Source organism: Clinocottus analis, unplaced genomic scaffold (genome assembly GCF_023055335.1).
Source record: "Clinocottus analis isolate CAN_PGR_092001 unplaced genomic scaffold, fCliAna1.0.p SCAF_25, whole genome shotgun sequence".
Taxonomy (NCBI): domain Eukaryota; kingdom Metazoa; phylum Chordata; class Actinopteri; order Perciformes; family Cottidae; genus Clinocottus; species Clinocottus analis.
Window position 1 is genome coordinate 7082855 of NW_027175987.1, and position 23659 is coordinate 7106513.

At 38.9% G+C, this 23659-nt stretch overlaps 1 protein-coding gene across 1 annotated transcript; it reads right to left on the reverse strand.

The window, feature by feature from the left end:
- Positions 1-10591: 10591 nt before the first annotated feature.
- diras1a (DIRAS family, GTP-binding RAS-like 1a) lies at positions 10592-21430 on the reverse strand. Its single transcript, XM_068591680.1, has 4 exons — positions 21347-21430; positions 15247-15431; positions 14966-15136; positions 10592-14609 (listed from the first exon to the last, which is right to left on the reverse strand). The coding sequence occupies exons 2-4, from the start codon at positions 15382-15384 to the stop codon at positions 14319-14321; spliced, it is 600 nt and encodes a 199-aa protein (XP_068447781.1). The 5' UTR covers positions 15385-15431; positions 21347-21430; the 3' UTR covers positions 10592-14318.
- Positions 21431-23659: the final 2229 nt, after the last annotated feature.

Sequence of the window (23659 nt, forward strand, 5' to 3'; positions counted from 1 at the left end):
ATGGCCTATTTCACATTACACAGTATTTTTTGTTTATTTTATATTAGTGCTGCTTTAAGGTAATAATAAGAGGTCTTTTGATTTGACTACATAAGAGCAGGAGTTTTTACAGTGTTGTGTAAGTGAGAGAATCCTCGGCCTATTGGCAATTCTACAAAGTCGACTGAATTAAGTCGACCGACTGAATATTGATTATTAAGCTACTTGAAGTACAGTCAAGTAGTGGAGTGTGATTGTCTCACATTTTGCCTATGAATATCAGTGAGAAAAAACATATCTTCCTCTCCCCTCACATTATAGTATTAAAACAAGGAAATTATATGCACAGATTAGCAGCATGTTGCATATCAATGCTTTGTCCAACAATGTCTGCCTGAGCAGAGAATGAACTCACTTCCTCTATTCTCCAGAGAGGTACCTTAGCGTTGCATGTTAGGTTCACATTAGTTGACAATGAAATGCAGTGCCATTGGGGATTAATAAAGTACATATCTATCTATAACTCGTATGCCTTATTACAATAATTAAACAGGGCTTACCGTTGGGGAACGAAGTGTAAATGGATTCAAAACAAAGCAAAATTTATCAATTTCTTGCATCTTTGACTTTTCTGATAAAATATATACAAATTCTCCCTTTACGTCTTTAAATGTCATTTTCAAAGCAACAATGAGACGCTTCCTGGTGGAAACCCTCATAAAACAAGCATTAAAAAAAATCATTCATATTTGGGTTTTACAGCAACAGCTCCAACATTTACTCATACACAAACTTTATGTTTACTATGGGTTCATGCTACAGGCTAACAGGCTAACGCTGCAAGCTAGCTTCATCGTGAGCATCATAAATTTATGCTAATGGGGCTAATTTCACTTTGCATTACTGGAATAAAGTAGTTCAAGTACTTACAAAGTATTACGTTAGCGTGAAGCCTCATGCTTATTCCGTCAGCGCGTTCACGCCGCTGATCATTCAGCAGTAACAGTATGAGCCGGAATACCAGCAGGAAACATAGGACATCACGATGTCCTGGGAGCATCTTGTTGGCAGCATACAGTCTTTATGGTTCCACGTTTTATGTGAAACATTAAATGCATTTACATCACATCTTTGTGTCGACCACATGTCACCAACCAAATCAAGATTTTTTGAAATATTGGTGTTTTGTCACACATCTTAGCCGGTTGAAAAGACGTTTAGACCAAATATCATCCAGTTTTCAACCACCAATCCACGTTGAAGTCCCAGCTGGAGCTCGCTGCACTGTGGATGATCCTGACTAGCAAGCGGAGCTGCTTGGGGCAAGTAACACAAGACGAACTCTGCCAGACACCTCCAATCCTGGTGTGGCACGCAGTGTTCTCATCTCTCTGAAATACCTTCAGAGGGCCCCATATGTATATGTAATATATATTTATATGCTAGCTTCAATATCAGGTTCCATTTTCACAGGTCGTGCAACTCCTGAGTAGCCGTTCTCATTTCTCTGACATCTGCGTTGCTTTTTGTTTGGTAAACATGTTACACCTGTCGTGGGAAATGCTGCTCGCTAACGGACCAAGTCGAACAGCATTTATTGTGCCCTGTGTCTGTCTCTCCTCTTCTCGCCTCCCTCTAGTTTTTCCATCTGTTGCCCTTGCAGTTGAAGTGTGAAGGAGTGAACGTGTGAGGAAAAACCGGCATGCACAGTGTGTGGATGTGTCAGCAACAAAAGCTGTAAACCACAAGCAAACAAACAGCTTTATGTCCTCACAGAAAGCTTTATTCTAAAGTATTCAGATCCTTTACTCAAGTAAAAGTAGCAATACTGCTGTGTAAAATACTCAGATTCAATTAGTAGTCCTGCTCTCAAAGGTGTACCTATTATTATTATTATTATTATTATTATTATTATTACATATTTTATTATTGTTTTAACATTAGTAGAGCACAATATTGTAACTCGTTGAGGTAGAGTTCATTACGATTATTGGTATATAATGTTGGTCAGTTTAAGCTCACCAATTTAGTATCTAGTCTGCAACATTAATACAGACTATGTAGTAAATGTAGTGCAGTAACAAGAACCACATTGCATCTCAAATTTAGTGGTGCAGATGCTTTCAAGTAGCAGGACATGGAAATACAAGCATCTCAAAATTGTACATAACTACAGTGCTTGAGTAAATATACTTAGGTTACGTTACTTGGCATGTGCTGTGTTGACATGAAAGAATTTCATTTTACGCACAGTATGTTTGCATGTCTTAAAAGGCTACGTCACATTATTTAGCTCCTCAGTGTGGCAGGATATGAATCTTCATAAACATGCGTATGAACCCAGAAACAGCATTCCTATGCTTATAACTCTGTCGAACATCAAACGGAGGAAAATAGACATAAAGACAACATAATTACTAGGGTTGCAAAATTCCGGGAATATTCAAAGTTGGAAACTTTCCACAGGAATTAACAGGAATAAACGGGAATATACTGGAACTAACAGAAATAAACTGGAAATTTGAGGGTAATTTAACTGTATTTACCTTGTCATAAGCAGACATACATGCAAACATTTATAATACAACTTTTAAAAATTACATTTTTGACTTTTTTGACATTCCGAAAGCCGCGAATAATCCAGGTGATGGTGTACTTTTGTGTGGACATACGTCCTACTCTCACTGCTGTAAAAAGTTAGTCTACTGTATACAAATAAACTTGGTATTAAACTGAACATGGCTTCAGTTTACCAAGTAATCAATATGCTACTGACAAACCGTGTTGGGAAAGTTCACTTTCGACATGAACTAGTTCATTTCATAATTAAAAATTTTGAACTAAGTTCACAGCTTCAAAAAATGAACTAGTTCAGTTATTTTTTTCCATATGTTGCAGCTATAATTGAAATCTCTGTCTGCCGTACCGCTTTTGGCCTCTACGCAACTTGGCGTTCTCACACTTGCCAGGCATCGGGCTGAAACGTTTAGACGCAACACTGATGACAAAGACGTTAAAAAAAAACTGAACGTTTTATGTTTATGTTTTTGGCAGATGATGTTCCCAACCAGCTGCGTTCAGGGTCCAGCTGAACTAGGCGTACATAGTCTTGTTCTCAACTACATTTAAGATCCTTGTTTTATGCTTTTGCAAAAACAATTGGCACTCTTTTTTTTTCCAAAATCCTTGAGCCAAAATTCCCGTGGAAACTTTCTGGAAATTTACCGGAAGATTTCCGCAACTTTGCAACGCTAATAATTACTTGTGCCAACTGTGAAGGAAATCTCACGAGCAGCTTAACTCGAGATCGAAGGAGCGGCAGGAGGCCTCATGATGTCTAAAGCTGAAGCTTTATTGCTGCTTGTTCGAGAAGGATGAAGATGAAGTTAAAACAAGAGAGTTACAGGTTACAGTCCACTGTGTATGGCTGACACCAGATCCTGAAGGTTCTGCTTGAACATTTCATTCCTTTCATTATTTTTCACATGGATTAGTATACTTTTTTTAAAAAAACGTTCTGGACATGTTTGAATATCAAGAAACAAAGTACAGTTAGTATTCAGTTTCCAACAGTGCCGTAAAGTGGAGCTACAGTCCTGTATAACTCCAGAGTTGCTCCTCTAAAGCAATCAAAGCCTCTACATAGTGTTGATGTTGAAGAAGTTTCAAATATAAATTTGAGTTTAAGTTCCATGTTTTACTTCATTAGATACGTCTGTGTTTGTCAGTAAGTTATTGATATTATTCCTCATCTACGTGTTGGGGGATTCCAAATCCCCATGTAAAGCAGCAATTATCCATATAGATGGTTTTAAAATACCTGATTATGAATCAATACAAATAAAGCAATAAAGTCTCATTTATGGTGCATTCACACCAAATGCGTCAAAAAAATTCTTGACGCGCGTCAACATTTTTCTCGAATCATATATTTTTTCAGAAAGGCAGTTTTGGATTTAAATTGCTCATATTTTATTTTGAAAATATAAATAAAACCAATATTTTGATTATTGAAGATGTCCAATTCAAATAAACAACATAAATTACCGCTAAAATCTTAGAACAAAGTAATACTTAATTCAGTCAAATTAAAGTGCAATATAAGGCAACAGGAAACCTTCCTTTAAACAATATTTAAATTAAATCGCCTACACTACATCATCAAAAAACATAAAATAGAGCATACCTGATTGCTTTGCCAGGCGACAGCTTTGGGCCATGTAAACTTCCTGTTAGCTGACGTCATTCTCGTACACTGACTGTAGCAGCAAAAAAAGTGGGACACGTTTATGTTTAATCTTTCAAAGTGGATGTGGACGGGTCTGAGGAGCGGGAAGACCTTCGCTAAGGAGGACCCCCCCTCTCCATGTTTAACTCCTCTCTGTGCCTGGAGAGAAAAAAGACTTGATCTGTTCAACTATATTTATTTTCACTGTTTTCAGGGCAGGTGTCTGTGTCTTCCCAGACACAGCAGTCTGACGCTTTATACTCAGCTAATCTGGCTGCTTTAAGGAACAGGCTCTTTTAAAGGGGAAAAACTTAAAGCCGCTTTCGTCTGAGCCCCTTGATCTGCTGATCTTTAACGGAGGCTTCTCAGTTTCTCACCGCTGAAACATCTTAGGTGATGCGGTTAATAGAGACATGAATGGAGTTTAGGATGAGCAGTTACCTGGGAAGGTTTTTTAACTCTTGTATTGTGTTCAGGTCTGTGGGACCCGTTTTCATTTTTCATCAAAACCAAAATAATATGATTCATTATTTTTTCAAACTCAGACTTACTGGCCTTGGCTCACTTTCTGCAAAGAACATATATTAGACAACATTTTCATTTTCCTCATCTCAAACCTTCTCTTTCTGTCTCTGTGCCTGTCTTTGCACGAGGGGCGGAGCTGGGCTTTATTCTGACCCTAGTGCGTAGAGCCGATGTGAGGTCCCTGGACAGATTCATTCTGCAGTTCTCGTCTGTTTAGCGAGCAGAGATTCGTCCTCTGTAGGTAACGTTAGCGATGACATACAGAGTTTCTAATATGAACAGACTTATAAATGAACGCTAATCGTTAAGCTGCAAATGTTCTTTTAAGATTTTGGAACTCCTTGTATAGAAATACTTGCATACAATAATAATAAAAAGCAAAAGTGATTGTTTTTTGCATTCATTTTCTTTTTTTCTCGCAAAATAATCAAAGAGAACCGGTCAGAGTTTCGACAAGAAACCAAAACAATAAGCAGTATTGATAAGATTACTCGTGTCAGTAAGCCAGAGTGAATTTTTTAATTTTATCATCAGGACCAAGCGCGGGACCTGGGGCGACAGGGCCTTCTTAGCTGCTGCACCCCCTCTGAAACGCCCCATCCACATCCGTCAGCCTCCCACCCTACCATCATTCAAGCAAGCCCTCAAAACACACCTCTTCCAACTCGCTTTCACCTGTTAAACCGCTGCACCTACCCTCCGCTATGCCCCACGCAGCCTCTTCAGTTTGCTTTCCTTTCTTTCTTTGTTACCTAAAATGTTTGTTTGTTTTCTTTGCTTTGTCTTCCCATTTTTGTTCTGTTCCATTGTCATTGTCTCTTGTGCATAATGTAAAGCGTCTTTGTAAGTTTGAGTTGACAAACTTGTTTTTGTGCCAGGTAGAGAAAAATATAACAATATTGAATGTGTAGTTTTCAATCACTGCAAGAAAATTAATGGTTTTTTAAATAAAAAATAACGATTTATTCCCCCAACATTGCAACATTTTAATTTTGGTCAAAATAACTACACGACTAAACCGTTTAACATTTGACATCGCTGTAATTTTAAGTATTGACATAATTCAATACTTTTAAACTAATACATTGCATGGCCTCAATGGTCACATGAATGATTGTGGTGTGTGTGAATCTGTAAAAAGATGTTAAGGCAGGAAGAAATAATGATTTCTGTTCATGGCCTAGGGGCCCACTTAAAAGATTAAGATGCAAATGTAAATGTAAGATATAAATCTGTGAGTCTAATACTAATATTTAACTAACAGAACAATCAGAGGTGGTAAATATTGGCTTCTGTGCCAAGAGGTTAACAGGAAACATGTTCACTCTATTTAGTCAGAATGTTGTATTTGAACTAGGGTGTGCAATGTAGATACAGTGCAATTTATTAGAGATATATTTCAACTATATTCCAGTTGATTTTTAATCCCCAGCATTCCATTAAAAAAAAGGCATAATCCGGCCTCCCCACGGCTAGACCGATGCTCTTGTTAACAGTGTTGTGCCTTCATAAACAATTAAATCATAACCACACTGGTTTCTTATCCATGCATGATTATGAATAAGTATTCTCTTGGTCACATTTTGTTTCATAGTTTCAGTTTTTCTGTGTTTTATTTTCCACAAAGTTTCATCTACAACAGATGAAACGCTGTCTAGTGTCCGGGTCAAAAGGTCAGTGCAAAACTTTGACTACTGAATGGATTGGTGAAGATCAACAGATCCTTGGTTTTAGGCCCGGACCACTGTCTTTTACATTTTCTTAAAAAAAAAAAGAGAGGTTGCATTCTATCAAATGACTGCCATATGTTTTCCTTGGGAATGCACCACATGGTCTTAGCATGATAACAACAACTTATTTCACCAGTGGATTTGGAGAATCAGCTGGAGGAAACTCATAGCTGTTGTTGTGAAGTGCCCTTCTGCCATCTGGTGGCTCTTCTTTCTGGTTTTGTCTGACTGCTGAAATAAGTTGGCTATGTATCAGTTTAAGCAGGATTGCAGCTGTGCAGCTCTATTGCTCCTCGAGGGACAATAAAAGTATATTGTGTTTTATCTTAGTGGCTCTTTATTTAACTGCTGTGACAAAAGCCATTCATGCTCTTGATGGCAAAAATAATTTTAAAAAAACCTGGAGAGGATAGTGGCACAGTTATCAAAAGCATAATGATTAAACGGTCTGATTGTAAAATCTAAATGGGTGATAAGACTTTGACACCTCCGGGACTTAGCCCAGAAGAGTTGGGCAGATGCGTGCGCATAGCCAACATTATTAAACATACAACATTCTCCACATAAAATGCCACATTCATCATGTTGAACATACAACAACAACACTTTTACATAATTTCTATTCCCATTGCCTCTTTGATTCCTGACCACCTTCAGAGGTAAAAACATTAAAATCTTTTTTTTGTGACATCTTGTTGTGCTACTACCCAAAGACAGCAGCTTGCTGTTGTCAAGTGCGCCTGCTGCCTGACGCCGCTGCTCTGGGCGAATGACGTCATATGCGACCTGGAGGTGTTAACCACTTGTGTGCCAAAGCCAAAGTAGTGGCTTTTAAATAGTTTCTTCATAATTGTTACTCAAACCTGTCCAAAGACACAGTTTTATCAAAGCATCAACATGAGATACACACACATACACGCACACACACACACACACACACACACACACACACACACACACGCACACACGCACACACACACACACACACACACACACACACACACACACACACACACACACACACACACACACATATTTGAGGCTAATAGCTTTAGCCCCAAATGTTTTAGGCTAGGGACGCCACTGGATGATAGTGTTTAGGAGACTTGTGAACTACATTGTATGTTCCATCTACATGTGATATACAAGGCTGAACACATATGTCGTCCTTTGTGTTTACCTTTTTTTTTATGTCTAAGAGCATTTTACAAGCTAATATCTCAACAATAAACATTAAGCTATTTAGATGTCTTTAATGTCAACTGTCATTGACATTAACATTTTCACATTCTTCCTTAACAGTGTGTGACACTTAGTGGGATTTATTGCCAGATATTTGATCTAATATTCATAATATGTCATATTAATTGGTGTCTTATCACCCAAAACTAGTTTTACTCGCCTAGAAAAAGCAAAGAGATGAGACAAAGCAGCCAGAAAAACAACTGACAGGAGGAATGACTGATACCATCTGATGTCTGTATTCTTAATGATTGATCATAATCATTTTTAAACTTCACACAGAAAAAGTTATTTATTGAACTGAAATTTTACATTTGTTTTTCAGTGGAATATTAATGACTTTATATCGGGGCTTATCTGCTGTAAACAATACTGTTGCTGCTTTGGAAACAATTTTTAGCTATATCTAAATTATAAAAAAACGTCTTTGATAATAAATATCCTCTGATTTAATGTGTTTATATGTTCCATCCACATGTAATATACCAGACTGCACATAAGCACGAACATATATGCCATTGTGTTTACCTTTTTTTTTTTTTTTTACGTCTACATGCTTCCACTGATTAACCCGTGTTTAACGTTACATTGCAATGAATTGTGGGTAATTCTCTTAGGAAAAATCTGCATCCAATGCTGAATTAAAGAAAGGGTTCATGAAGTGCTCTAAATGTCTGCCAGAGAGAGAGAGCCCTCAAACCCTTGACGAGTTAAACAGAGCTAAATCTGAGTGTGGATCCTGAGACTTTAGGGTCTGTGTCTCACTGAAACCCTTCCGCTGCCCGCTGCTTCAGCCTGCGACCACAAGATGGCAGCAGAGCTATTGTTTTTATTGGGACGACAGAGAAACATAGAAAAGATGTAATAACTCCACTCACATGTAGAAACAATGTAACAGGATATTTTGAGGATTTTATTTTATTATTGTTTTTACTTTGCAGAGATCAGACAAGTTTCTACTTCCAAAACTCCTTTTTTGTATTGTTTGGGGATTTAAATTTTTTTTTTTACTATTAATTAAAGTTTGGAGCTGTTCAGTGAGCAGCAGAGTGACATATTAACCTATTGTTATGTACATGTTGACTTTTAATTTCTCTGTGGATATCACTTTCTGAATGAATGACACCAATTTATTTGAAGCTTTAGTTTTTCCATTTTTGTAATTCATAATACCATCAGGACCTTGGATTTTCTTTGATTTTGTGCGTGTGTATGTCTTGGTGATAACGGTTAAGAGACCTTAGATGAGTCGTGTGCAATAACCCTTACTGGTTGTTAAGGCTGTGCATCGACTGGCTTTTATTTCATCTCCATCGACCTCCAAAAACCACACCGGCCTGTCAAATTTTCGAAACAGTTGGACATTAAATCTCTACTCATTTGAAATCTTACATTTCGTCTCTATGTCTGCCATGTGATGGACTGGCGACTTGTCCAGGTCGTACCCTGCCTTCGCCCCTTGACAGCTGGGATCGGCTCCAGCGCCCCACGACCCTAATGAGGATAAGCGGTTAAGATAATGGATGGATGGATAATACCATCACTAAATATAATGACAATATGTTATTTATAATTATTAAAACCAAAAACGTACAATGTGTATTCTCTTTTTTGCTAAAATAGTAAATCATGTTCATAATAATACATTTACTATATTATGATTATTGATGCATTAATGTATTATTTACTTTAATCAGAGCCCAGAAAATTAAAAAAACATCAATGAATAAAATATTGGTAAAACATATTTTATTCTTTTCCCTAGTTTTATAAAGCCATACAAAATACTTAAATTAGTCAACGTGATTGGCATGTCATATCGACATTGCAGAGATTGAGCCTTGATGTCAGTTTCAATTCTGTCGGAACAACAAATAAAAGTGTGTATTCATATTTATGATATGATTCATGAGCACACTACTACAGGGTTCCTAGCTTCTCCAAGCACACATGGAGAATGTGTTCAATCAAAATAAATTAACCGTTCTACTTTCCTTTTTTCCTGATAATCCAAAATGTTTAGAAACCTGTTTAAAAACCTGTACTGAAGGATTTTAGAGTATAAGTAGGCATTTCCTTGATATAAGGCCGTCTCTAAGAACTGCCAATACCGACACATTGTTGAGGATTATATTAATGCTATTGAGCATTTTGAACAGGCTGCTCTCTGTTATGTTGTGGAGACGCTGGGAAATAGTCCTGGATCACGATCCCTGGACCACAGTAGGAACCCTGAGTTTGTCAAACGCTTCCTGTTGAGGTTTTAGCTCACCGCTCCCACCAGTGATGTAGCACAGTGAGCAGTAATGTGACCCTTCGGCCACTAGATGGCCGCATAGCTGTTCTCGGGTATTGGGTGGCGTTAACTGCATCGCTTGCAAAGGTGGGAACATGATTAATGAGGTTTGGAGAAAAGAAACCACAAAAAAAAAAATTACAAATATTTGATTTAAATGCTTTTAGTTGTAAAAACGTGTAAGATGATGCCCCAAAAAGCGCATGAATGATGGGTTAATCAGTTTTGGTGATTGTCATCCTGCATCATCATGCCCAGCGTGGAGAATGTGTCAAAATATAAAGATCCCAACCTTGTTGACATTTGTTTTGTTCTTTTGTGCCCAGGTGGGATGTTCACATGTTTTCCCAGAAATATCTCAGGGTTTAAAAAAAAAATCATAATGTGATGTGGATTTGTGTTGTGTTTGTGTCTTGTATTACTGTATCTCAGATGTTTGCAGAGTATTAAATGGTTTTAGAGGTTTTAACATTAATTCACTGTGATGTTGCAGTACTGGACTTGTATCTATAGTTGCATCCAAAATGTGTCTGTATAACAATGTTGGTATGTCGAACAAGTTTTCATCAAGAAACAGAGATTTTCTGCACAACAACGCTGTTTTTATTCAGTCACTTTCTTCACAGGAGACATTTCCATTCTACCCTCAAAGAAAATGTGAAGCCACAGAACACCGAGTGTCACATGAGACTGCAGACTCAATCAAAACCCTGTCAGTTGGTCCACAATGTATTTGAGGAGGAAAGAAGATAAAAAAAAATGAATAAATAAATAAATAAAAACCTTCATCAACATTTCTCTGTTGTTTTATAAAGTCGCTTCACACAAGATTGGGAGCATTTCTACTGCCTCTTGACGGCTCGCAACTTGTGAGTCGGCAGCTAATGTTGCAAAGTGCTAACAGCGCTGTCAGAGCTAACGGTCCACAGGGCGGACGTGACGCTTACACGCTGACCGAAGGCATGATCAGCTGTAACCGCTGGAGGAGCGCAGTGAAGAGCGGCGGCCTTTAGCAAGCCGCCGGTGCACGTTCACATGCACTATACATGCATTAAAAGCAGGCGCGGCCAGCCTGGTGATGTAAACAAAGCACAGGGAAGCATGGATTACAACACACACAGAGGGAGAGTGACTTCATTCTCTGCTCCTGTTATAGACATTACTCCACGGCATCTTTCACACAGCAAAAAGTTTGCTTTTTTATTAAGCCTCTGAATATAGAAATTAGCACATTTAATGAGCCTCCAATCACACATGTTATACATATTTCTGATGTTTGTTTTTTTTTTAGATGAAATATCCTCAACTTTGATTTGTTTGAAAGCAAAAACCTCAATGAATGACATAAATAATAAAACAAAATATTGCTGTCACAAATCGGTTGTGAAGAAGCAATAAAAAAAAGCCAAAAATTAGACTGCAATGTTGGGAGATAACATTTTAAAATAAAGTTATAATAATTTGCCCTCGTTGTTTACCTGACCTTACTCTCCCTGCACACCTGTCCCTCATGACCTCATTAGGAGACACCTTTTACTCATTTAGCTCTCTGATGTTGTGTTCATATTACAAGCAATGCAGCTACGAACATGTTGTCTTGACTCTGTCACAACAGCTCAATGTTTAAATAATGCATAATTAATCTTCTGTGGGACCTCGTATTTTATTCACACATGTTACCCCTGCGGCAAATCATGCAGGGACATGAGATTGATTTTTATTGGAACGCAAATGAAATGGAGCTGTATATATTTATGCATGTTTTTATCACTTCCAGAGTTGCAAAGCGCTCAAGATATATTCTTTTCTGATGGCCCCCAAAATTAAAGCACAACTGAGTTCTACTTTAACTCTCACACTTGTGAAAACTACATGAACATGGCATTTGTTTTTGAGTACAGCCTGGAGGAGTAATGGGGGGGATGCAATGAGATATCCGACACAAAACATGTGAAAAGGCTGATTTTACACATGGCACAGTTTTCAAAAGCACATACAATGTGATCAGCATGGACTCTGACGTGAAAATAGGATAAACGCAGGATGAACGTGTGCTTGTCGGCTTGTTGCTCTCCAACTTTAGTTTGTTGCGCTTGTGCTTTGAAAAGGTTTAAGATCACTTATATTTCGGAAAATATACCAAACTGTCAAGTAAAGTTGTAGGAAAAGGCATTTCAAATATACAGCGGCTGCACACACAGGTGCTCATGTACAGTCTGCTTTTCTGCTAGTTAAAGGAACAGTTCAACATTTAAAAGTCCTCTTGTCATTATTCTGCATAATAAAGACTTAACTTAGCACAACAATCCTTGAAGCACCTACATTACCTGCAATGCTACTCAACTTGCTTACAGTTGTGTTTAGAGGTTGTGACGCTTTGTGCTAACTAGGAGCTCATGTAGCCAACATGTAAATTTGGATGGTTTTGATGGAGTTTGGCTAGAGTTTTCCGATTGCTTCCAGTCTTTATGCTAAAGTCTCTTTCCTGGACACACAGAGATTAAAAAGAATATCTATCTGAAACATCGGACTCTGGAGACGATTCCCAAAATGTTGCACTGTTCCTTTAAATCCTATTTCCAGTTTGCACAGTTGTGTGCTTCCACTGCTGCTCTGTCGGCAGCCAGTTGTTGATGCTAATGATGTTCTGTCCGATGAGTCTGATAGAGACGAAAACAGAGTAAAGGGCTGGCTTGTGCTTGTGGAAATCAATGCAACCTTTTCGTCAGGTTTTCTGATGTTTTAAGAGCATCTTGTGTTTACTCTGCGTTCTCGTCAGCTCGTTGGACCACATGTACTGTGTTGTGGAGGGGGAAGATCGTTAGCTAGCATGTGGGCGTTCCTTTAATGACAACAGGAAGCAGAGCAGACTCATAATGGAAAAGTCACGAGTCTTATTATATAAAGGAATACTTCACTGTAATTTGGCCTGACCTGTAGCTGCTTGATAGTTGAATTTATTATCAATATGTGGTGAAAAGTCACAAGGCAAATAGCTAGCTGTAAGGTGTGGTCGCATTATGCAAAAATTAAACCAGTGCTCCCATCCTTCACTAGGGGGCACCAACCAAACCCCATGGGAGGACTGTGTGCAGACCTAAAGTGCAGTTGATAGCAAGGTGACACTGTGGCTAATATGTTAGCATCCTAGCTGGGCTTCCCCAGAAGACATAATAGTGTTGAGTTACTCAAACTTAATTTTTTCCTCCTGTTTTGGGTCAAGCACTGCTAATTGACCATTTATTAATCCCCATGATTGTCCAATCATAGCTTAGCAGCTGTAACTATGGAACAGTTGCATTCATTTTAAAAACTTCCTACTTTCTTTATTTTAAAAGTAAAAGTTTAATCAATTGATTATTTGCTCTACTTGAAGCTCTCAATGTCAGCATGTCCAGCTAACTCTCTTTGCTTTTAGTAACATAATATTACTTCCAAGGATAAGAGTTAGCATATCATTAGCTAGCTTACAGGCTTTGTTCAGGACTGGAACATGTTTTGGAGCCTGTCCTGGAAGCCATTTAGTTTCTGTAACGCTTGGGTCTCTGGTTGGGTTTAGGTTCACCTAATGACCACTAAAAATGGTTTACCCAATGGGTTGCTTTAGACTTGAAAGCTAAGTGGTATCACATTTTGCAGTACCAGTTGGGTCTTAAAGATTCAGGTACTGGCTAGGTTTGAGTGTCGGTTTAAGGCCCATGCAGAACTTTACCAACATATGAACATGTGCTATGAATCCTGGATATTGTAGGAGCTACTGAAACAAATGAGAGCTTGACTAAGATCTGAAAGATTTACTTTATCTGTGAACACTTTTTATTCCACTTTTTGTACTGCAACTGCTGTACAACAATTTCCAATTGGGATAAATTAAGTTATATCTAATGTATCTTTGGCCTTTATAATACAAGTTACATTCATGGCTTCGGCCAAGATTGGCAATAAAATCAGTGGAGTATCCCTCTATTATAATATTATTGTGATCGTTGATGGTGTTAGCCGTTAAATCTGTGTGTAAATATATAAGTATTTTGGGGCCACAAAAACAATCCAGTTCAGGGCCAGAAGGAGCCCTAAAGTTCTGGTATAAATACAAGTTTTCATTATTAGTTGGTCTCATCATTTTTGTTCCTCAGGGCTTTAGTGTTCAGACGGATGGTGGAGAAGAGTCATCAAACAAGACCCATCCTTTCGTAATGCAGAGCTGGAAAAAGATGGGAGGAGGAGTCTCTATGGGAGCTCGTCAGCAAACCCCTCCTTTCTCTCCTCCTCAACTGCTGTTTCCACATCTCCACAGCGAGTCCACCTGCCGCCTACTCTACATGATGCTGCACTTCCCCTTCAACTTGTCGGCTCGTTTCTGTTTTCCCGAGCGCTTGCCGTCGATGCTCAGGCTCATGTCCCTCTTCTTCTCCAGGGACAGCAGCTCCTGAAACAGTTCCTTAACGTTGGAGTTTGTCTTGGCCGACGTCTCCATGAAGGCACACTTCCAGGTGGCGGCCTGAGCCTCGGCCTCCTTCCTCTCCACTTCGCGCTGGGCCGTCTCGTCGCTTTTGTTGCCCACAAGCATGATGGGAATGGACTCTACCGTACCTTTAATGGCCAAGACCTGAAGGGGACATTTTGATCAAGTCAACACAACCTTTCTAGAAAACATTCATGATGCAGCTTTAAAGCTTTCAAACTTCACCTGGAGTAAAGATTAGGCGAAGCACACCTTTGTTTTACTGGTGCTTCATGAAAATTGATAATATTATCAGTATTATTAATTATTAATTAACTAATTATTTCATTAAAAAAATGTAATTTAAGAAGTAAAATAATGATTGGTGACTGCTACCATGTATTGTTTCCCAATTGTGGTTATCAAGACAAACTGCTGCTAGTTTTCAACTAAACGTTATCTGATATCTTATATCTAATATCTAATGATCCTGTCCCCTCGAAACAAAATTAAAGGTTGACCTGCTGGTAAATGGGTTTCAGCTCTTCCAGTGATTGGCGGCTGGTAATGGAGAAGACCAAGATGAAGGCGTGGCCCTTGGAGATGGAAAGACGCTGCATGGCTGGAAACTGGTGACTTCCTGTTGTGTCAGTGATCTGCAGCGTGCAGACGCTTTTGTCGCAGCTGATCACCTGCAGAGAGAACATGTAATGTTCAAAATTCAACAAATTGTTATCAAGAGAGCTTAAATGACACACACGCTGTGTTCAAATAAAAATAAAAAATAGTTTTCATGTCCTACCTGTCTGTATGTGTCCTCCACAGTGGGGATGTAGGTGTCTCTGAAAGTGCCTTTGACAAATCGAAGGACCAACGAGCTCTTCCCCACTCCGCCTGCTCCGAACACCACCACCCGGTAGTCGTTGCTCTGCTCTGGCATTCTGGGAGTGTGAGTCTGCCTGCTGCTCTGGAAAGCTGAACTGTATGCTGAGAAGGAGATAAAAAAAGGAGAAGTTGGACTACGACAGAAATGAACGAGAAACCTGGATGCGAAAGCACATCAAATTTAATTTTGTAGTCCAATGTATAAATATTATGTATGTTTCGGGTTAATTTAGATTATTTTCAGAAAATTTTTGATGGCTTTTTCCAAAATGGAAAACATTATTTGTGGGAAATAAATCAAATAAAAGAAATAGTAATAGAAAAGTCAATATCTGGTAATACTTTTAAAAGCAAACAGACAAGGAAAGCGGGAAATGAGCACAAACTCCACTCACACTGTTCCTACAGAGCGAGGCAGGAACAGACACAAACAGTCTGAATGTAATTAGTCTGAGTGCCATCAAAAGCAACTGGTAAATGAAAACCACTCTTGAGGTTTTATTCTGGGAGAGTCCTTCAGCTGGACGCCTAACCTGCTTCAAGTGCAGATTATCTCTATAACAATAAGCATGTAATTTTGAAGCTTCAGTGCATCAGTCACCCTCATTATATCCACTGTTAACAAGCCCAAGGTTTGGATTAAAAGTATTTGGTTCAGGTTAGCAGACCGATATTTTTACGCATTTTTTAGGTCTCGAAAAGAGGGCATGTCCGGGAAAAAGAGGACGTCTGGTCACCCAAGCTATTGGTATCTGTTGAGAATGTTAAGTAAATGTTAAATGGACCTGTACTTGTACGGCGCTTTTCTAGTCTTCCGACCACTCAAAGCACTTTAACACTACATGACATCATTCACACACTGATGGGAGGAGCCACCATGCAAGGTGCCACATCAGTATCAGAAACCATTCATACTCTGTACGGGAGCAACATAGGGTTAAGTGTCTTGCTCAAGGACACATCGACATGGGCTAGCGGCTCTGGGGATTGAACCGCCAATCCTCTGATTGAAAGACAATCCCTGCTCACCGGTGAGCCACAGTCGCCCCAAGCAGTTGGTGATGGTTATAAAATAATAAAAGCTAGCTCTTGCTAGGTTCGGTAGATGCTTTTAGCGATTGTTCTAGGTCAGCTAACTGGTTTAAGTGTCTAAACTTTAGAGCTTTAACTGTTCAGTTAGTTAGGTTCAGTTAAGTTTTTGATTCAAGTTGGCAAACAGTGTAATCGTTTTCAAATTAGAAAACAGTCAAGAGTACTCGTTGATTCAAGTGAGCAAATGGTATATCAATAATTATAATTTAGTATAACACATAGAACTTAATATACATTTTCCAAGTCCGTGCTTCATTTATCTCATCTAATGTGATTTGGGGTGCTAGCTATCCTTGCCAATAGTACAAAACCACACTTAGCCAAAGCAGAACTGTGTGTTTGGATTTCAGCTGGTAAAACTGAAGAATGTGTCTTATTTATTTTAGTCACAATTTAATTTAGCTGAGGTTTTGTCAAGCTGGCTTCATTTGAGCCGATACATCGCTTTGTACATTGTAGCGACTTGTTCACAAACAGGAAAACTTCATTATATTCTATATTTAGCTGAAAAAGATCATTTGAATGCAAGCAAGAAAACTTAAATATGTGAATGGTGTATAATTTACACCATTCACATATTTAAGTTATCATATACACTGTATATCATAGGCCTGCTGTGTTTCATATGTAACAGATAGTCAGTGATGAATAAATGCTGCTGTGATGAGTCTGTTTTGTGTTGCAGCTGCAGCTCTGTGACATTTAAATCTTAGGCGACCGCAGCACATGGGCATCTGATGAGCGCCTCGTCCCCTCTAAACTCTCACAGCGTATTCACAGATAACGTGATGAACGAGAATGGATTAAAAAGACGGAGCGTTGGGCCTCGGGGAGTTTCCCAGCATACGGAGCTATATTCCCTCTCAGCAGAATGATGAGCATCAATTAGAGCTTTATATCTTGTTAAATAAGATAGCTGATACAAACCAGAAGGAGGAGAGACTACTAAGGGGGGTTTCAACGTGAGAGTGTGAGTTATGTAAAACATGCAGATTTATTCTGATTTTCACAATATAAACCATTTCCCTTTCATTTAATGTCTTGGGACCCCCGTCAAAAATGAAAAAAAAACACTTGCCACCGGGCTTGACAACTTTTCTAGTGGGAAAAATGTGATTTCCCTCTAATAAATCTCTGATCTACTGCTTTATCTACTCCTACTCGCAGTTGACAGCCTCCCGCAGCTCACTGAATCCAGACTGTAATAACGTCTGTAGAACAGGAGATACCATACCAACATCCGGTTCTTTCCACCCACTGCTTCTTGCTGTGTGAGCCAAGCTGACGGTCTATCATTCAAACAGCATCAGAGTCTGGTTCCGCAGACCTATCCTGTATAATTACCAGTGCAAATAATACTCAGATCTATTAAAAGAAAACACTCTGAAATTAATTACAGGTTCAGGATCTCTGCATCGACTTACAAAACAATACATAACTGAAGCCTCAATGTCTACTGAGGCTTTAGTTATGTAATGTGTCAAGTCCACTTCCAGAATATGGCTAGAAAGCGTATATATATATATATATATCTCAAATGCTTCTTGGATGCTTTAACACATTTTGGTATTGGATAAAAAACTGTCCTGACATTGCGAGTGGTTGAAAGACCAATTCACACCTTGTGACCCCCAGGTCTTGAAGTGTGGACAAATAATTGCTCCTTCATCGACTCCCTTTAACCAGAACTGAAGAAACCTTTTTGACGAAAGGTGAAAACATCTTCAAGAATCTAAAGCGAGTCCAGCTCCCTTTTAACTTAACTTGTCAGGCTTCCTTCTAACTGACACAAACACCAGGCTGCATGTAAAAAAAAATGTGTTTAAATTCAGATCAGCAGCTTGCTGTTCCGAGCTGAACGTCTCAGTCAGAGCACTGACATCAGCGCTCGTTATCTCAACCACAAATTTAGACCAGTGACTAATCAGCAGCTCGTTAATCAATCTCACACATAGACACACACACACCTGCCTCCTGATAGCATCCATTGTGTTTCTGGATGTAACCATGGGAGCATGTGAATGTACGTGCGTGCAAGTTGTCTGGTTGCCGTGGCAACGGTGCTCGGAGGAGAGGAGAGGGAGAGAGGCAGACAGCGGAGATTTATACACTCGCAGAGGAGTGCAAACATGTCATCATCGGCAGGGCCGTTGTCACGGTTACCCGCCTGCCCACATCATCTGATGTCACTTCCTGTGCGGAGGCGGAATGCAGGGAAAACACCACTGACTGAACCAGGAACACCAGAGCTACGAATCTGCTTTCATCACAAACGGGACCAAACTGTAAAATAGATTATACACAGTGAGATTATTATCATTATGTGATTAATCACGTCAGGACTCTGTTAATGTAGGTGTGCCTCAGACTTGATTTGGAATATAATTATAAATCTTCTGTTACACATCATCTGCAGCCACAGTCACGACTCTCGCAGGCTGTAATCTTCATTAGACACCAGGAGACTGAGCTGGTGGATGGATGAAAAACTGACAGACATCCTTACTGTTCGTAGTCTGAGACCCAGTTCAAGAGTAATAACTCACACACAAAACACAAGGAGGATGTAAAACAATAAGTAAATGATGGTTATAGAGCTGTGAAGTGATTTTATGTTATTTTTTTCTCCCACTGTACTATATTCACATTTCTTTTTTTTTTTAAATCTCCCTGTTGTTTGGCAGATGTGTCTAAATATTAAAATACCCAGAATACTTCTTCAGAAAAGAAACACGTCACAGTTTTATATCGATTCGTCTTTAGTTCCTGCTTGCCGATAGCGATGCAATCACAGAGCCTCACATAGTTCAAGGCTGTGTGATTAGGTGTTTGTTCGTCGGTAAAATGCATACTGGGAGTGGTAGTTGACTTGCCCCCCTTCGTTTTTTATGTCTATGTTTAGTTTGAAGAAACTTCGACAAACTGATGCCAGATACATAAAGACTAAAACATTAGAGGGACAAAAACACGAAATTACAAATCCTGCTCTCTCTCTTCTCTGCCTCTGATTGCCTTGTACTCGTAACCTACTTTGGTTGGATAGATATGGTTGAGGCATGAGGAGGGAAATTAGTTAGGGTGAGAATATTAAGGTGAGCCAAGAGGAGGTTGGGTCAAGCCCTTGCCACAGTAGGAAGAAGAAAAAAAGATTGCAAACCAGGATGGAGCGATGCGGCTCTCCGTATAAAAATATAAGGACGCAAACTGGAATCAGAATATTGTGTATTGGCATGCACAAAATACATAGTGGTTGTGCCACGGGAAAATCAGTGACTAAATTAAATCAGTCTTACAAATGTGGAAGGTAACAATAAGTGATAACGTGTCAATAGTGTCTGCGTATTAACTTGCTGCCACCAGCATGTTAATACTCTGGAAAGCTATGCTAGCTAATTAACGACCAGGAAGCAATCAACACAAGATGTGTCATTTTTTCCCTTCCATTTAAAATTAGAACATGTTAACTACACAACACTGAGAATAGATATCACACACACACACACACACACACACACACACACACACACACACACACACACACACACACACACACACACGTCAATAGGAATTCAGTTTCATCAGTGCAGGAGACACAACATTGTGTGTGTGTGTGTGTGTGTGTGTGTGTGTGTGTGTGTGTGTGTGTGTGTGTGTGTGTGTACGTGTGGGTGTGGGTGAGCTGCTGCAGCAGTTTCACACCTTAAATGTGACAATCTCATCTTCTAAAAACACATTGTCATATATATATATATATATATATATATATATATATATATATATATATATATATATATATATATATATATATATAATTATAATTTGCAATTATAGTATAATGCATTATAATTTGGATTCTCAGTAACTGTAAAAAATAAAAAATCGATGGGAGTTTCTTCCTACAATATAGCTTCATGTGTTTCTGAGTCCGCATTTGTATCAGCATTGCTGGTTATAGTGGAATTACACTATACAGTGGAAGTTATAGTGTGATATAAATTGTGGTGTAACAGTTATATATCGGAGCTCGTAGTAATAATACTAATGGTAATACCGGTAATTAGTTAATCGGAACTAAAACTTCTTCAGCTTTTAAACTCAAAGACTGAGCCGAAACTCTTGCTCCACACCAACTTATGTTGTCACGTATTCTACTATAATATTTGTACGTAGTTGCAATATACTATAATATACTACAACTACTATATGCATCAATAACAATTATCCAATGGCATTTGAGGTTTTTAGGCTTCATGTTACCAGGCCACTTCTGTAACCCATGGAGTACTATTTTATTTCCAACTTTTGCATCAGTTAAGTGTCTTGACTACTGATTTCACTGCTTATCTCGTTGCAGTATTCCTAACACATCGACACCGACTACTCCGGTGATGTTATTTGGCGGCGGTTACAGACTATAGTCACAACACATACAACATACCTGTATGTTACACCACACACACACACACACACACACACGCACACACACACACACACACACACACACACACACACACACACGCACACACACACACGCACGCACACCACACACACACACACACACACACACACACACACACACACACACACACACACACACACACACACACACACACACACACACACACACACACACAGCTGACCCGCTGGCTGCTTTGTTCTCAGTTTCAATCAGCTGCAGGGTGTCATTATCTCCTCACATAATGGTAATGAGTCTGACTCCCATTCAAAGTAAGGACGTCTCGGGCACGCGCACACTAGGGTACCTAGTAGTTTTAGATGAACGTGCACAAACACACTCACTCACCCACGAACACGTAAACGTACACGCACACACGCGCGCGCGCGCGCGCCCACACGCACTCACACAGACATGTACACGGTGGTACGCGGTGGTGTGCGTGTCGGATGCAATGTGTGCTACTCACCGTGTCTCCTCAGGCGGGGTCCTCGGTCTCTCTGTGTGCGGGATTCTCTACTCTGGAGCGGCTGTGAGCATCCTGAACCCTCCACTCTCTGACTCACAGCATCATCATCGTCATCGTCATCATCTTCTTCTTCTTCTTCTTCTTCTTCAGACCTGCTACTGATCAGAACACATCAGCCCTCCTCTTCATCCTCCTCCCTCCATCACTATCACCTCCTCCCTCCGCTCAGTCGGCAAAAAAACAGGAAACAAGACTTTCGCTCGTTTTTTTTCTTTGATTTTCAGAATAAGAGCACGATATCGCTCAACCTGCAGAGGTAGAAAATTGTCATAAACATTAATTTTCCACATGGAATCTAAACAAGCAGTCATTAAAAACTTTAAAGTAAGATAGAACATACAAATGCGGCCTTATAGAAGACAGGGTATTGTTATAGTTATAAAATGTTATGGCATGTGACATTCTGATGTCAAACAACCATTCCGGTAATATATATATATATATATATATATATATATATATATATATATATATATAGGTAATATATATAGGTAATATATATAGGCAATATATATATATATATATATATATATATATATATATATATATATATATACATATATATATATATATATATATAGGCCACAATGAATTACGAAAATGAAGTGAGAAATCAACGATTTTTAAAATTGTATTCTGAAGGCTGTAACTGTGAAGCGGAAGTCTTATTTTCAGCCCCTTGACATCTCATCATCATCGTCCTCCAAAGTAAAAATACATTTTCCCTCCACCTCCATCAGCGTCACTCATGCGTCATCAACAGAAAAAGTAAAAAAACAAAAAAAACATTATGAAACATGATATACAATCCAATAAGACTGAACTAAAAACAGTTCTACTGTAATCATAACGATTCTTGGGTTCAACTTCAAGAAATGGGTTTTAATGACAAGAAAATATGAAAGACGTTGTTTCTAAAAAACAACAACATTTGATTATGAAAAACACAGAGAAGTATGATTTTGTCACTCAACAAACAATAGATCTCCTTGTGTTTCATCAGATCCTTTAGATTGTATCAGAGAAAGAACAGCAGATAATTTATTACTTCTATATATAACTATTTAAAAAAAATAAAATACTGAGATAGACAACTGTATATTTTCATTCGACTTCTGTGACAGAAAGACACAAAACAAGCAGGTCGAGCTATTTTTGAAGAAGTACTGAAGTAAATATAGTAATACATTAATATGTGTGCAGGTCTAGACATTTCTAAGCCTCCCACTCCGCCGAGTTGACTGCTTGAAGATGGAAACGGAGTGATATCTGGCAATGAGTATACTCTACAAGTTAAAGTCCTACGTTCAAAAGTATGAAAGTATTATCAGAAACATGTATTTAAACTCATTTTAAAAAATGTCTGTGTTTTACTACAATCCATCATGTTTATGGATTAATAATGCTACATTCATGTGTTGCATGTTACTGTTTAAAGTTTGGAGCTGACGACAGTGAGTGATCTATAACTGATTGATTATTGTCATATTTTGCATCAGCAGAAAAATAAAAATAAATCATGAATGTGATCCCAAGACCTGTAGCTTCCTCTAGTGGACAGTTGGAGTGCTGCAATAAAAACAAATGACACACACACATCTCTCTCTATACAGTCTATAGATATATACACACACATCATACATACACATGAGCAACAGTTTACTTGAATACGATGTCAATTGGGGGATTTCTTTGCATGAATTGGCCGTAACAAACACACCGTTTTAACACAGGCTGAATAGCTCAGTATCATAATTGATGGGGTACTTTGTGGTCTATCATTAGATCTTCATGAGGGTCAACGGAGCTCTAGCTGATCACTGCTGAGTTGCATCAGATGGAGGAAGGCGTTAACGGGATAACGGGAGTTTGGATGTGTTTTGTGGACTTAGAGAAGGCTTGGAGAGTTGTGTGGGGATAATATGGGGACCAATCCAAGGGAAAACAGTGGATATTTCCCTCTGGGTTGGGAGCATTGGCCAATATATGGTATAGTACAGCTGTAGCGGCTGCAGCTGGGGCGGCTGTAGCCGGTTCGATCCCCAGTCTTCCCATATCCTCACAGTCCTCATATTCCGCATGTCAAAGTGTCCTTGAGCAACACTGAACCGCCAGTTGCTCCCCGGATGCTTTCCAGCCCCACTGCAAAGGGTTGGAAGACCCTTGTCTTTTTTTCCACGTTATAAAAACAATTTAATTTTGTAGGAATGGTCCTTTTTAAAAAAAAAAAAAAATCAGACGTGGGACTTAAAT

Coding starts and splice junctions, on each gene's coding strand:
- diras1a (XM_068591680.1), bottom strand. CDS start 15,384: ATGCCAGAGCAGAGCAACGACTACCGGGTGGTGGTGTTCGGAGCAGGC. Junction 15,137..15,246: donor TGGAGGACACATACAGACAG/GTAGGACATGAA, acceptor TTCTCTCTGCAG/GTGATCAGCTGCGACAAAAG. Junction 14,610..14,965: donor TGAAACCCATTTACCAGCAG/GTCAACCTTTAA, acceptor TGTCCCCTTCAG/GTCTTGGCCATTAAAGGTAC.